Here is a 17,142-nt window from a genome sequence, read left to right on the forward strand (position 1 = left end):
CTCTTCAGCTTAATACTTGCTATTCACTGGATATCTGATGGAATTTCTAATTTTTAACAAATTTTTTTTTTTTATTTTGGGAGGGAGGTGACTATGTTTTTATGTATTTGTTTATCTTTAATGGAAGTACTGGGGATTGAACCCAGGACCTTGAGCATGCTAGGCATGCACTCTACCACTGAGCTATACCCTCCCCCAGATGTCTAATAGTAATGTATCTAAAAATGAATTATTTTTTTCTACTAGCCTCACCCATTTTCTCTTTCTCCTGTATCTCAGCAAATGACACTAGGAAGCCATACATTTTTCCAATAAATCCCTTAGAAATCAGTCTTGATTACTTCTTATGTGAGTGAAGGTCTTAAAGGATTGCTGAGAATTTGACAGAATGACAATATACAAATGTGTGGACAGGTTAAGGTGAAACAATAAAGCATAGTATGGTTTTCTGAGGCTTCCAATCATGAGGGAACCATTATAGTGTCCAAGCTTGAAAAGGCAAAGCAAGGAGCAGTTATTGGACCCAGAGGAAATAGGGATCCTCAAATAAGATGTGTGACCTTTGGTGGGGGGTCAAAGCCAACTTTGATAAGGTAGGGAGGGAGCCAGGGAATATATACAATCCAGTTTCACTCTTCCTGCTCTCCAGTCTTAAACTGGTCCAGCCTATTGATGGAGCCCATAATGATTAGCCTTGAAGGCACAGAACAAGGCAGAGATGGGTGGAGAGTAGATCTGGAGGGACACATGGAAAATACACATTTCAGTGATCTTTTCTTTCTTTTACAATCCAGTTTATTCACTAGTGCCTTTGGCTTTATTTATAAAATATGACCTTTCTTATATCAGTTTCTCTATATCTGTTACTTCCACATTCGTCTAACCCATTATTTTTGCCCTGAATTACTGTGATATCTTCCTAACGAATTTTCATTTTCTAATTCAGGCCAGCTTTCAATTCTTTCACATCAAAGAACCTAAGTTTCATATTATAAGTTACAGGCTATGAAAAATGTTCCTACTTAGAATTCAGTTTCCAAATCTCATGAGACTGGAAAATGATCATCCCATCAAGCCTAAACAAACTAGAAGGAAAGAAATAATAAAGAGCAGAAATCAGTGAAATAGAAAAAATGTGCAAGAGAAAAACCAAGTTAAAAATCCTGTTATTTATGAAATTGATTAGTCCAACAAAAAGAATGAAAACACAAATTAGCAATATCAAGAATGAAAAATGAAGCATTAACACATATTACACAGATATTACAAACATAATTTATAAAACATAAATTAGCTACTATGAAAAATGTGAAGGTGAAAACAACCACACAAAATTTATGGGATGCAGCAAAGGCAGTGCTAAGAGGGAAGTTTATAGCGATACAGGCCTTCATCAGAAAAGAAGAACAATCTCAAGTAAACAATCTAACCCACCAGCTAAAAGAATTAGAAAAAGAAGAGCAAAAATACCTAAAAGTCAGCAGAAGAATGGAAATTGTAAAGATCAGGGAGGAAATAAATAAAATAGAGATTTTAAAAAAATAGAAAAAATCAATCAAACCAAAAGCTGGTTTTTTGAAAGGGTAAATAAAATTGACAAACCTCTGGCCAAAATCACAAAGAAGAAAAAAGAGAGAGCACAAATAAGCAAAATAAGAAAGGAAAATGGAGAAGTTACAACAAATAACATAGAAATACAGAATATCATACGAGAATATTATGAAAAACTATATGGAACCAAAATGGATAACCTAGAGGAGATGGACAAGTTTCTGGAAACATACAGTCCACTAAGACTGAATCAGGAAGAAACTGACCACTTGAACAAACCACATCACTAGAAATGAAATAGAATTAGCAATAAAAAACCTCCCTACAAATAAAAGTCTAGGACTGGACAGCTTCTCTAGGGAATTCTACCAAACATACAAAGAAGAACTCATACCAGTCCTTCTCAAACTCTTCCAGAAGACTGAAAAGGAGGGAATACTCCCAAACTCATTCTATGAAGCCACCATCACCCTGATACCAAAACCAGGCAAAGATACCACCAAAAAAGAGAATTACAAGCCAATATCACAGATGAACATAGATGCAAAAATCCTTACCAAAATACTAGCAAATAGAATCCAACAGCACATAAAAAAGATTATACATCATGATCAAGTGGGGTTCATCCCAGGGACACAAGGGTGGTTCAACATATGCAAATCAATCAATGTAATACATCACATCAGCAAGAGAAAGGACAAAAACCACATGATCATCTCAATAGATGCAGAAAAATCTTTTGATAAAGTTCAACACCCATTTATGATACAAACTCTCGCCAAAGTGGGTATAGAGGGAACATAGCTCAACATAATAAAAGCTATATATGACAAACCTACAGCCAGCATAGTACTCAATGGTGAAAAACTCAAAAGCTTCCCACTAAAGTCTGGGACAAGACAAGGCTGCCCACTGTCACCACTCCTATTCAACATAGTCTTGGAAGTCCTAGCCACAGAAATCAGGCAAGAGAGAGAAATAAAAGGGATCCAAATTGGAAAAGAAGAGGTAAAAGTGTCACTGTTGCAGATGACATGATACTATATATAGAAAACCCTAAAAGGTCCACACAAAAACTACTAGAAATAATTGAAGAATTCAGCAAGGTTACAGGTTACAAGACTAACGTTCAAAAATCAGTTGCATTTCTTTACACTAACGATGAATCAACAGAAAAAGAAAGTAAAGAAATAATCCCCTTTAAAATAGCACCCAAAGTAATAAAATACCTAGGAGTAAATCTAACCAAGGAGGTGAAAGACTTACACAAAGAAAACTATAAAACATTGATTAAGAAAATTAAAGAAGACTTTAAAAAATGGAAAGATATTCCATACTCCTGGATTGAAAGAATCAATATTGTTAAAATGGTCACACTGCCCAAGGAAATCTACAGATTTAATGAAATCCCTATCAAATTACCCAGGACGTATTTCACAGAACTAGGACAAATCATAATAAAATTTATATGGAACCACAAAAGACCTAGAATTGCCAAAGCATTACTGAAGAAAAAGAAAGAGGATGGAGGAATAACTCTCCCAGACTTCAGACAATACTGTAGAGCTACAGTCATCAAGACAGCATGGTATTGGTACAAAACCAGACATATGCACCAATGGAACAGAATAGAGAGCCCAGAAATGAACCCACAAACTTTTGGTCAACTCATCTTTGACAAAGGAGGCAAGAATATACAATGGAATAAAGACAGTCTCTTCAGCAAATGGTGTTGGGAAAACTGGACAGCAGCATGTAAAGCAATGAAGCTAGAACACTCCCTTACACCATACACAAAAATAAACTCAAAATGGATCAAAGACTTAAACATAAGACAAGATACAATAAGCCTCCTAGAAGAAAATATAGGCAAAACATTATCTGACATACATCTCAAAAATGTTCTCCTAGGGCAGTCTACCCAAGCAATAGAAATAAAAGCAAGAATAAGCAAATGGGACCTAATTAAACTTACAAACTTCTGCACAGCAAAGGAAACCATAAGTGAAACAAAACGACAACCTATGGAATGGGAGAAAATTTTTGCAAATGAAACCAACAAAGGCTTGATCTCGAGAATATATAAGCAGCTCATATGACTTAATAAGAAAAAACAAACAACCCAATCCAAAAATGGGCAGAAGACCTAAACAAGCAATTCTCCAAGGAAGAAATACAAATGATCAACAGGCACATGAAAAAATGCTCAATATCACTAATCATCAGAGAAGTGCAAATCAAAACTACGATGAAGTATCGCCTCACACCAGTCAGAATGGCCATCATTCAAAAGTCTACAAATGACAAATGCTGGAGAGGCTGTGGAGAAAAGGGAACCCTCCTACACTGCTGGTGGGAATGCAGTTTGGTGCAGCCACTGTGGAAAACAGTATGGAGATTCCTCAAAAGACTAGGAATAGACTTACCATATGACCCAGGAATCCCGCTCCTGGGCATCAATCCAGAAGGAACCCTGCTTCAAAATGACCCCTGCACCCCAATGTTCATAGCAGCACTACTTACAATAGCTAAGACATGGAAACAGCCTAAATGTCCATCAACAGACTGGATAAAAAAGAAGTGGTATATTTATACAATGGAATACTATTCAGCCATAAAAATGACAACATAATGTCATTTGCAGCAACATGGATGTTCGTGGAGAATGTCATTCTAAGTGAAGTAAGCCAGAAAGAGAAAGAAAAATACCATATGACATCGCTCATATGCGGAATCTAAAAAAAAAACCAAACAAACATAAAACCAAAACAGAAACAGACTCATAGACATAGAATACAAACTTGTGGTTGCCAAGGGGGCAAGGAGTGGGAAGGGATAGACTGGGATTTCAAAATGTAGAATAGATAAACAAGATTATACTGTATAGCACAGAGAAATATATACAAGATCTTATGGTAGCTCATAACGAAAAAAAATGTGACAATGAATATGCGTATGTTCATGTATAACTGAAAAATTGTGTTTTACACTGGAATTTGACACAACATTGTAAAATGACTACAACTCAATAAAAAATGTTTAAAAAAAAAAGAAAAGAAAAATGTGAAGGTGGTAAATTGGACAATCTGGTGAATGGACAAATTCATTGTAAAAAAACTGACAAATTTAGCAGAAGAAGAAATTGAAAATGTGAGTGGTCTGTTTAACAATTCATCATATAAAAAAGAAAAAAAAAACAGTTTATCATAAAGAAAACCCTATGCCTAAACATTATGGAAGAAATTGTGTCAATCTTGCAAAAACTCCTACAGAAAATATAAAAAGGGAACACTTCCTAACTTTTTTGTAAGTCTAGAATAAAATTGTTTCCAAAATCTAATGAGGCTATTTAAGGAAAACAATACAGACCAAACTTTCATAATCACAAATGCAAAAATCTTTAACAAACTATTAGCAAATCAAAACCAGTGACATACAAAAAGATACTACATCATGAACAAGTGAGTTTTATTCCAGGAAATAATTTTTTTTAACATTTAGTACATTTTACCACTAACAAAGAAAAAGACAAAAATTATACAATCATCTTGATATGTTAAATAAATAAATAGCATTTGACAAAATATAAGACCCATTCATGATGAAAATTCTTAGCAAAGTAGAACTAGAGGGTAATTTCCTGAGTCTGTTAAGGAATATCCCCCAAAACAAACAAACAAAAAACTACAAAAGACATCATACTCAATATTGAAATGTTAAAAGCATCCCCTAACATTAAGGATAAAACAAGCATGTCTGCTATTACAATCTCCACTCAGCGTTGTACTCAAGGTCCTTGCCATTGAAATAAGAGGATAGAAAGAACTAAAAGACATACAAGTTGGAAAGGAAGGATGAAAACTGTTATTAATTGAATTTTCTTCTAGGAGTTTCAGTTTCCAGTCTTATATTTAAGTCTTTAATTCATTTTGAGTTTATTTTCATATATGGTGTGAGAAAGCAGTCCAGTTCGATTCTTTTGCATGTAGCTGTCCAGTTTTCCCAACACCATTTATTGAAAGGGCTAGCTTTTCCCCACTGTATATTCTCACCTCCTTTGTTATGGATTAATTGCCCATATAAGTGTGGATTCATTTCTGGGCTCTCTGTTCTACTAATCCATTATGTCTGTTTTTGTGCCAGTATTATAGTTTGATTTCTGTAGCTTTATCATATAATTTGAACTCAGCAATGTGATGCCTCCAGCTTTGTTCTTGCCCAAAATTGCTTTGGCTATTCAGGATTTTTTGTTTTTCCATACCAATTTTAGGATTGTTTTTTCTATTTTTACGAAAAATGCCATTGGAATTTTGACAGGGATTGCATCAAATTTGTAAATTGCTTTGGGTAGTATGGACATTTTAACAATATTAATTATTCTAATTTATAAACATGGAATATCTATCCATTTATTTGTGTCTTCTTCAATTTATTTCATCAGTGTTTTAGTTTTTAGTGTACACTTGACTAAATTTATTCCTAAGTATTTTATTGTTTTTGATGCTATTGAGAATGGATTGTTTTCTTAATTTCTTTTTCAGATGGTTTGTTGTAAATGGATAAAAACAATTTATTTTTGTATGTTTGTACCCTGCAACTTTACTGAATCTGCTTATTTTAACAGTTTTTTGGTGAAGTTTTTAGGGCTTTCTATATATAAGGCTCTTTCTTCTTTAGTGGTTATGCTCAAGTGCATTTTTTCTCCATTAAGAGAAAACAACGCTAGGCGATGCTTCAAGAAAGAGCAACTCTTCTCAGACAAGCGAGCCTCACTGTGGTAGCAGCTTGCGCCTGCGCACTATTCGTGGCAGGCCCGAGTTGCATGCTGGGATCAATCGGACCAGCCCAGTTCTAGGCTTGGGAGGCGGTCCTCTCGGGCTGTATTTCCCAGTGGCCACCGCGCTGAATTAGCGGCCCACTTCTGCTCCCCATGGTCGTTGACTTAGTGAGGTGAGGCCTTCAGGTCCTAGGAAGAACTTAGTGTCTGTGTGAGGCCTCTGCAGTCCTACAGACCGGTCAGTGTGGCTGGGAGAGAGGGGCGCTTAGGAGGAGGAGCCGGGGGCGATGACTGACGCATGACGGAGAGTGCTGCCGTGCTGCCGTGCAGCCCTGAGGAGAGGAGGGGCGGGGGTGGGGAGCGTGCCTTCCCAAGTGGCCGACCAGAGTGTGGGCGTGAGAGTGCACATCGTGCACCACACGCGGTGTGCAGGGTTCCCGCGTGCTGCTGTGGCGGGGAGACTGGGCGTGCTTTGCTGTGGCTGTGTGAATGTCAGTGGGACCCGTGGCCCTCTTTTGTTTTTCCCTCACAGGCACAGGGGCTGCAGGAGAGCAATGGCCCCAGTAGGAAGGTCAGATATTGAGCCTAGAATGAAACGTTTTTTTTAAGAAGGCACAGACCTGGAACTGGGACGGGAATTTAAGAGCTGGAAATGCCTCTGAGGGTCCCCCAGGAGGACAGCAATGCGTTGAGAACCACAGCATTCTCAGAGCTCTGTCCCCAGGAATCAGATGCGAACTCAGGGACCGATGCCTCTATTTACTTCCGTCCCATTTTGTGCAATGTGAGGGAAGGTGTGGCTCTGAAGGTGCTTTCATATTTAGTCTGGGTTGCAAGAAAAGCCTAGGGAGTCATGCTTGACTTCTCCCGCTCCAGTCGTACCATTATCCAAAAGAACCCCAAAGAGGATGAGTTTTATTGCTACACGTCTGAAAGTCAAGGGTGAGTTCATACTTGGTTTTTGTTTGGGAAATGCGCTTTTACTTTTTCAATATAGATGTTATGAGAAGTTTTGCAGCCCACCATTGTGGTACCCCATTATTCCTCATCTCTCCATTTAACTGTTAATTTAGTCATTTGGCAAATCGTTCACCTCTTCCAGTGCACTTGATTTTTTTCTAAGATGATATGGAAATAAACCGCCAGAGATGAATGTTAAAGCTATGTTTCAGACCCTGATTTGGTAAGGAGGAAATTAGTGTTTAGGCAGAATTCCACATCAGATATCTTGTTTTTTGAGGGCATACTTTTCAAAGCAAATGAAGAATGGAGATAGATGATTTCAATCAGCCTGTTAGTCTCTCAGGAGTGGGAAAGGAATAGCACAGAAGTTGGTATTAGTAGGAGGCAGGATTTTTCCAGGGAGTCTCATCAGTTTAAATTTGTAGTGCAGGTCTCCTTTGAGGTTTGGCAACTCAACTTATGTTTTGGACTTCTTTTTTATGTGCCTTTTTGAGAAGGAGTACAGTGCTGTGGTTAAGAATAGGGACTGTGGATCCAGAGTATCTGGATTGGCATCATGGCTCTGTCTCTTTCTAGCTATCTCAGGCTTGTAATGAACATTAGGTAAGTTAAATGTGTAAAGCCCCCTAGAGCATTGCCAGGCATATAGTAAGTTTTAGCTGTTCTTTATGTATGGCCATTAAAAATTTTTTTTATTGAGGTATAATCGATTTACAATGTGTTAATTTCTAGTGTACAGCATAGTGATTCAGTTATATATATAGTGAAAAGGAATATATATAATATATAATATGAAAAGCAGTATATATTTTTTTCATTGTATGCTATTACAAGGTATTAAATACAGTCCCTGTTCTATACAAGGTAAGACCTTATTGTATAGAAAATATATATCTAGAAAAAAGTAGAAAATACATACCAATTTTATATGTATTAGTTAGTATCTGCAAATTCTGGCCTCTATTTATCCCTCCACCCCACCTTCCCCTTGGTAACCATAGGTTTGTTTTCTGTGTCTGTGGGTCTGTTTCTGTTTTGTAAATATGCTAATTTGTGTCATTTTTTCTTTTAGATTCCACATATAAGTGATGAATAATATTTTTCTTTCTCTTTCTGGCTTCACTTAGTATGACAATCTCCAGGTCCATCCATGTTGCTGCAAATAGCATTATTCTTTTTTATGACTGAGTAGTATTCCATTGTATAAGTATACCACAACTTCTTTATCCAGTCATATGTTGATGGCCATTTAGGTTGCTTCCATTTCTTGGCTATTGTAAATAGTGCTGCTATGAACATTGGGGTGCATGTATCATTTTTTTTTGCATGTATCATTTTGAATTGGAGTTTCCTCTTGATATATGCCCAGGAGTGGGATTTTAGCATATTCCCCTCAACTTTCTGCACAACAGGAACATTAATAATATGTGATACATTGTGATTGCTGCCTGCATTTTAAGAAAATGAGTGAGATACTCAAGTGATTTAGAATAGAAATTCTTAACCTGAGTTCCTGTGATTCTATTTATGGTTTCAGGGGACCACAAACCCCTTGAAATAGTATATTGACATGGTTAGAACATTTTAAATGTGGGTTTTGAGGGGAGAGAAAGTATATAGTAATTTCATGAGAATATCAAAAGTGTGCATGACAGTGATCTAGTAGTTCTCAACCGGGGGTGATTGCCCTCCAGGGGACATTTGGTAATACTTAGAAACAATTTTTGTTGCTGTACTGGGGGGCAATGGTACTTGGATCCTGCGGGTAGAAGTCAGGGATGCTACTAAACATTCTGCAATGCACAGAATAGCCCTCTCACCCCAACTCCCCAAAAAGAACTGTTGGGCTCAGTATGTCAGTAATGCCAAGATTTAGAAATCTTAGTCTAGAGTCAAAAGACTATGATACCTGGGGTGACATTTAAAATGATCTTGTACAAACTGAGTAGTTAAACAAATCACATTAGACTCATGTGGTAGAATATTATATGCTTAATAAAATTAAGTTTATAAGGAATCATGAAAAAAATATTTGATATAATGTTAAGCAGTATTCATGTTATGAACAATAGTATTCAAGAAAATGTTACATTGTAGTTGAATCTTATTTACTAAATGAGGGTTTTATAAAGCATTCTGTAAGGATGATATCCAAAATGATATTTTAATTGGTTATTAAGTGCAGAAGAGAACTGAAATACTATATATTTCACGCATTTTCTTAACTCAGTCTGCAGATGCCACTTACTGCATTGTATTCTTTCACAGAAGAATCTTGATAATAAAAGTGTCTAATGATATTGGTAAGATACAACTAAAGGATATTAGAATGGGTTAATATTATTTCTTTAAGTCACTTTGATTTCTCTGATGACCCTTGTGACAAGCTCAGTTTTTTAATAGTTGGAAGTATTGACTTCATGATAACTGTTCTTATTTTTAACTTGGAAGTAGCTTTATTGTGTATTTTTGATGATGTAATAGTGTGGAGCTGTTCTTACTAAGTAACTTAAAAAGAAGAAAGTTAGTATTATAGTCCCACTCTAGAGATGGTCATTATTGATGTTTTGGTTTATATTTTTCCAGTTGTATTTTCTGTGTGGATATGTGAGAATCAGTTTGAAAAACGAATCCAATTCAGTCACAGTTTTCATTCATTTCTGGGTCTGTGGAGAGAAGAGCAAAGTGTCAGTGCCTCTCCCTCTGAAGCGTCTGTGCCAGAAGGCACCTTTTCTCTAGTCTCTGTGAGAACCCTTTTTGCTAATATTATTATTTAGGAATTGCATTCTCCAGGCAAGGCTCTGAATATTCTTGTGTAGCATTCGAGGAAAGCAGGCCTTATACTATATTTTACTATATGACATATAAGAAAAAGGAAAATAGTAGAATTAAGTTTCTTTAACAAATGTGACTTTCTTTATCCTCAATAATAATAATACATACAAGCAGTTACTAATACGTAGTTATGTATTTTAATTGCATTTTCTTACTTTTCTTTCCGACAACCCTTTGTGCTACTCTTATTTTTATTTTCCTAATAAGGAAACAGGCACTGAGCAGTTACTAATTGTCCTTGTTCAGATTCACATCCTGAATACGAAAACAAAATTTGTTTGTTTGTTTTACTAATGATAGTGTACCATATCTGAAATTAGGTATACTTTTAAAATCCTGCTTGCCTCACTTTGTAATTCATCATTAACTTTTTTCTTCATCAGTTGTTTGGACATCATAAATGAAAAATGGCCTGATATGCCATCATATAGCAGACCATAGTTTATTTAACTATCTGCCAGCTGATTAGATATTAAAGTTTCTGATTTTTGGTTATCATGTAGTATTCTCTGATGGTCATTCTTGTGCATTTATTATGTGTGCTTTCATAGCTGTTTTCTATGGAAAATTCCTAGAATTGGAATTTGGGTTAATCATAAGATGGTCAGGTACCTGCAATATGGTGGATACTTGCAGTGTGATATTTGGAAGATGTAATGAGTAAAAAGAAACTGCCACCATATTTAAATTTCTTATTATCCAGCAAAGAAGATCAAATCTGAATAAGAATGGCAGAGTATTTATTATAAAGTCCATTAGAGAAAGTCATCTATCATACTTTGAGAGTTTACAGGAAATTGACATTTTTTTTAGTCTATATTCACCAGACTTTGACCAAATTATAGTAAGCCCATAGGATTTCTGTAGAGTTAAATAAAATAATGTGGTAGGATTTGTACCTTACTTTGAAATTCTAAATATGTTAGATGCAAAGTGACCTAACAGAAGATGATTCAGCAGTTGTGAAGAGGACATCGCAGCTAAAATGTTAGGTTCAGAAACATAATAAACCTTTGTGAAGAAGACATGAAAGAAGCAGCAAATGAGACTGTCATTGACACATACAAGATATTGCTTATGGACTTATAGACATTTTTCCTAGAAATTATTCTAACAGATAAAAATAGACATCTTAGTGTTAGTTCAAGGATTGGGAAATAAAAGAAACAAAACCGTAAGTAGAAACAAGAACTCATTAGAGTCCTGAGTTTTTCCTGCAAGTTCCCATTTTTTCTAGTTTTACTCTATCTACATTTCAAAATAAATAGCCATTATATACTGTAATCTCATGTTAATAATCTTCATTTTGTGTTAATTCTGTACGAATGTATGTGTGCGTGATTGTATCTCTAGTCAGTCTGGTTGCTTGAACTTTTTTCTCTTCTAGACTCTGAAGTAAGTGGTCACAGGAACAGTATTCCCAGAGTATTTGTATCTTGATAACAGTTTGCAGTCTTATTTTTTCTAAATATAACAATTGAGATACAATTCACGTACTGTAAAATTCACCCATTTAAAGCGTACAATTAAATAGTTTTTCACAAAGTTGTGCATCTATCACTGTAATCAATTTTTAAACATTTTCATTTACCCCAAAAAGAAATCCCATACCCAGTAACTCCTCATTTTCCCTCAATATATTTTCTAATTTTCATGATTATTTCTTTGAATCAAGAGTACTCTTTCATTTCCCAGGTTTTTATATTGATAATGTTCAAACCTAGAGAAAAGTTAAAAGAATAATAATTGAATTCCATTTAAAACCATTATGTAGATTCACCAATTGCTGACATTTTCCCACATTTGCTGTATGTACTTATGTATCTAAATGATTTAAACCTTTTTTGCTGAACCATATGATAGTAAGTCATGACACCAGATACTTAAATACTTCAGCTTGCATCTCCTAAGAATAGGACATTATCCTAAATAACCTTTCATTATTCCTAATTAATTTCATTATCCTAATTAAACTAAACAAGCTGTCATTATCACATCTAGGAAAGTTATTCTTTCAGGGTTATGTTCTAAAGTATAGTTGATAGTTAAATTTCTCCTGTTTCCTTTTTCTTTATTATTATTATTATTACTATTATTTTTGGTTTTATGTGAGCATGTTTCAATTCAGGGTCAAAACAAAGTTCATGAATTGATTTATTGTTAGGTTTCTTTAGTCCTTTTTTAATCTAAAGAACTTTTGTACCTTAAAATTGTTTTATTTTATTATTTCTTTTACTTTGGCTTTTTTTTTTTCAGTCAAATCCAGGCCAGTTTTCTTAAAGCATGGCATTCTGAATTGGTGTGATTTAAACATTTTCTCTTAAGTTGGTTCAGAAAACTCCATGGTGGATGCATAATTCCAATAGCATTCTGTGAAGAATCACATAATATCCTGTCTCTGTATAGATTACTATAATTTTGATCAACCACTTCCAAATAAATTAATAATAGCATGAATATATTATGGTCAATCAGAGAATATATGATTTTACTCCTTTGAAGTATGTTGAGACTTTCTTTATATTATAGTGCAGTGTATGTTCAAATTATATAAAGTGGTGTGTGATTGAAAAAGGAACATGTATTTGTAGTGTCAGGTTTGTTTTGTGTTTTATGTAAATTTGTTTATTTAATTTTTAAAAATACATACTTTTGCAAATTACTGAAAGAGGTATGTTAGAATCTCCCATTCAGTTTATGGATCTCTCTATTTTCCTTTGTATTTTGTTAGGAGCATAAGAATATTTAATATCTCTTTATAATAATGGCCATAATACAGGTACATTATAGAAAACTGGTAGAGACTAGTCCAAATTAAAAATTTAACCCCAACAATCACACTTTTTAGTAATTACTACTTCAGCACCCTCCTCCTACACCTTTACACACACATATAGTTATTTCTGTCGAGCAAAATGAGATCATACTGAAATTGTTGCTTTATAACCTGCTTTTTTCAGTCAGTGGTTATCACATATCAATATATAGTTCCCTTTATGTTGTTCTTGTTTTATATGAATGCTATAGTAGCATTACAGCTACATATATTGAAAGCCCCATCACACAATGATACAGTTTTTCTTTCAACCATTGCACATGCTCTAAAGAACTCAAGAGAAAAAAATGGTCTATTAAATTTACTCAGATATTTACCATTTCTTTTGCTTCTCCTTCATTCCTAGTGTTCCACGTTTTCTTCTGATATCATTTCCTTTTGGTCTGAAGAACTTCCTTTAGCAAGTCTTTTAGAGTAGGCCTGTTGGTGACAAAGTTTTCTACCATCTAAAAATGTCTTTATCTCATCTTCATTTCTGATCAGTATTTTTTCAGGGTATAGAATTTGGAGTTGAATTTTTCTTTCAGCACTTTAAAATGTTGTGCCACTTCCCTTTGGCCCCCATGGTTTCTGATGAGAAGCCTAGAGTCATTTGAATCATTATTTGGATATTGTATAGGTAATGAGTTTGGGGTTTTTTAAGGTGCTTTCAAGTATTTTTTTCCTTTGCTTTAGTTTTTACCAGTTTGATTATGATGAGTAGGGGTATGGATTTCTTTAGGTTTATTCTCTTTGGGGTGCAGTGAGGTTTTTGTCTGTAGGTTTATGAGTTTTGCCAAACTCGGGAAGGTTTTAGCCCCTTTTCTTCAACACTTTTTTCTGCTGTGCACATTTTGCCTCTTCTTCTGGGATGCTAATGATGTTAATGTCAGAACTTTTTTTATTGTCGTCCTGGTCCTTGTTGCTGTGTTCATTTGTTTTTCAGTCTTTTTTTCTTTCATTATGATAAGCCTCTCCCAGTAGCTTATTTTTTGTATTATAAACCTTTACTGTCAGCCTAATTTCCTTTATTTATCAGTAATTCTCCAATCTATTTAGCACATTATGTGCTATGGACTTATTATTCAGTGATGAATGCCATTAGGATTGTGTCTGCCGTTGTGGATTTGGGGATAAGACAATATGCAGAATAAGAAATGAGTTAATGAATGAATGAACGAAAATGTAATTGAAACACAGTTATGAAGGCAAGGAATGAAGCTCTAGAATAGAGAGTAAAGGACAGGGATTTATTTAGGTAGGGCCCAGCAGGTACAGCTATTCTGAGGAAGACATTTACCCTGAGACTTATAAGATAAGAAGGATGTTTCTTACAAAGAGCACAGGCCAGAGGATTCTTGGGAGATGAAACGGTCTGAGCAAAGCATGAAGATATGGAAAAAAGGTTGTGTCATGTTCTAGGTACAAAAAAGAGGCAGCGTGAAAGACATAAGGCACAGTGGCTTGATATGAATTCTTATTATCCATGGTAAAGGTTTTGGATTTTTATAGTAAAAACGAAGCATTCAAACCAATTTTAAATACAGATTCTTAAACTAATCTGCATCAGAATCATCTGATAGAGATGTTAAAAATACAGCTTCTCAAGATTTATTCCTAAAAGTTCTTATTCTGTTTATCTGAGTTACTTGAATATCAATACCTGTAACAAGTTTATGAAATGATTTTGATTAACAGCTAAATTCCACAAAATTAATCTGCTCCCCTATTGTGAACATCACCATCTTACATAAATTATCTTTGTTATTAGAGCTCTTCTTAATCCTTTTTTCAAATTCTCTGAAAGTATTTTAGGTTTAAGCCATTCTTTAATGGATTTTGTATGTGTGTTACAGGAAAATATGTGTTTTCTTTCAGATCTTGAGTCAAACTATGGAGCTGAGAAGTTATCACCAGAAAATGAGATTTATGAAATAAATTTGCTTGAACAAGGTATAAAGCAAGTAAGTAAAACCCTTGGCCTCAAAGCCTTCAGTTTTAGAAATAACTCAAAATATAAAAGGAGATTTGAGAGACAACAGGGACATCAAGAGGGATCCATCAGTCAAAAGATAAGCAGCTATGAAAAAATGCCTACTTATTATGCTTCTCTTACTCACAATACAGATAAATCATATGAATGTAAGGAATGTGGGAAGTACTTTAGTCATGGTTCAAATCTTATGCAGCATCAGAGTATTTATATGGGAGAGAAACCATATGAATGTGAGGAATGTGGGAAGAACTTTAGACTTCATGTATAACTTACGCAACATCAGAAATTTCATACTGGTGAGAAACCCTTTAAATGTAAGGAATGTGGGAAAGCTTTTAGTCTTCCCACCCAGCTTAATCATCATAAAAACATTCACATAGGCGAGAAGCCATTTAAGCATAAGGAATGTGATAAGACCTTTAATCATGATTCATACCTTGTTCAACATCAGAGTATTCATGCAGGTGTAAAACCATATGAATGTAATGAATGTGGAAAAGGCTTTAATCATGGTCCAAACCTTATACAGCATCAGAAAATGCATTCTAGTGAGAAACACTTTTTATGTAAGGAATGTGGGAAGGCCTTTAGTCTTCTGATACAGCTGGCTCAACATCAGTACATTCATACTGATGAGAAACCATTTGAATGCAAAGAATGTGGGAAAGCCTTCAGTTGTGGCTTGAACCTTGTTCAGCATCAGAGAATTCACAATGGTGAGAAACCCTTTGATTGTAAGGAATGTGGGAAGGCCTTTCAACACCATTACCAGTTTCTCAGACATTACAGAAATCACACTGGTGAGAACCCCTATGAATGTAAGGAATGTGGGAAATACTTTACTGATGGTAGAGACCTTATAAGAGTACATCAGAGAATTCATACCAATGAGACCATATCAGTGTAAGGAATGTGGGAAGGCTTTTAGTCATAGCTTAAACCTTCAACGTGTTAAAATTCATACTGGTGAGAAACCCTGTGAAGGTAAGGAATGTGAAAAGGCTTTTAGCAATAATTACAAACTTACTGTACATCAGAGAAGTCATACTGGTGTGAAACTCTGAATGTAAGGAATGTGGGAAAGCTTTTAGACTTAGTTAAGTCTTTACTGTGCATCAGAGAGTTCATACTGCTATGAAATCCTATGAATGTAAAGAATGTGGAAAGACCTTTAGTTTTATTTCAAACCTTGTTCAACATGCGAGAATTCATAGTGGTGAAAAACCTTATAAATGTAAGGAATGTGGTAAGGCTTTTAGACTTAGTTCAGTTTTTATTGCCCATCAAAGAATTCGTACAGGTCTGAAACCCTATGAATGTAAAGAATGCCAGAAAGCCTTTACTATGAATGATCAGCTTACTCAACATCAGAAAATTCATAATCATCAGAAGTCTTATGAATATAAGGAATATGGACAAGTCTTCACTGGGTATGAACAACTTACTCAGCATCAGAGAATTCATACTGGTGAGAAATCCTATGACTATAAAAGATGTGGAAACACCTTTCATCCTGATCTGATGTTTGCCCAACAGTGCAGTATTCATACTGGTAAGAAGTCAGATTAAGTAACGTTAAAAGACTTACAGTCACAGTAAACACCTTAGAGTTCAGAAAAGACATTCTCTAGTGAGAATATAGGGTAGCCTTCATAGTCATAATTTACTAACCATAAATATATTTTACTAGATATGTTAATTTCATAAATTTGGAAAAGCCTTCAAATTCACTAGAGAAAAACTCACTGGAAGAAATGTAGGAAAAGGTCTACCTGAAGCACATACTTTATTATCATTGCCATTTCACTGCCTGTGTGATATGAGGCTAGATGTTTTATCCTCATTTTGCACTATTGGTAAATGGCAACAATAAAGAGTACTTAGTAGCACAGTTATGGGAATAAATGTGTTGTAGTACTTACGAGATCCTTGAAATAGTATTTGGCACATGCCTGTACTCATAAAGAATGGCTTTACTTTGTTGTTTCACTTGCATTACTGTTATTGATGTGAGAGAAAATTGTATTATTGTGAGTAGTTTAGAAGAGCCACATTCATTCATCTGTAATTAAATTTTAAATAACTTATACTGGATAAAATCTAGTGGAAGGTAAAGAACGTGAGAGGATTCTCAGTAAGGCCTCATTCCTTAAGTTACATCAAAAAGTTAATGCTGGAAAGAAACCCTGTGGATTTTGTGAATGG

General features: G+C 34.9%; 1 protein-coding gene across 1 annotated transcript; it reads left to right on the forward strand.

Annotated features, from left to right (window-relative positions):
- Window positions 1-7,181: 7,181 nt before the first annotated feature.
- On the forward strand, window positions 7,182-16,506 carry ZNF780A (zinc finger protein 780A). Its single transcript, XM_032487403.1, is given in 4 exon segments — window positions 7,182-7,270; window positions 14,938-15,796; window positions 15,879-15,978; window positions 16,061-16,506. Coding segments are annotated over 4 exon segments (1,494 nt in total).
- The last annotated feature ends 636 nt before the right edge of the window (window positions 16,507-17,142 follow it).

Source organism: Camelus ferus, chromosome 9, assembly GCF_009834535.1.
Source record: "Camelus ferus isolate YT-003-E chromosome 9, BCGSAC_Cfer_1.0, whole genome shotgun sequence".
NCBI lineage: Eukaryota > Metazoa > Chordata > Mammalia > Artiodactyla > Camelidae > Camelus > Camelus ferus.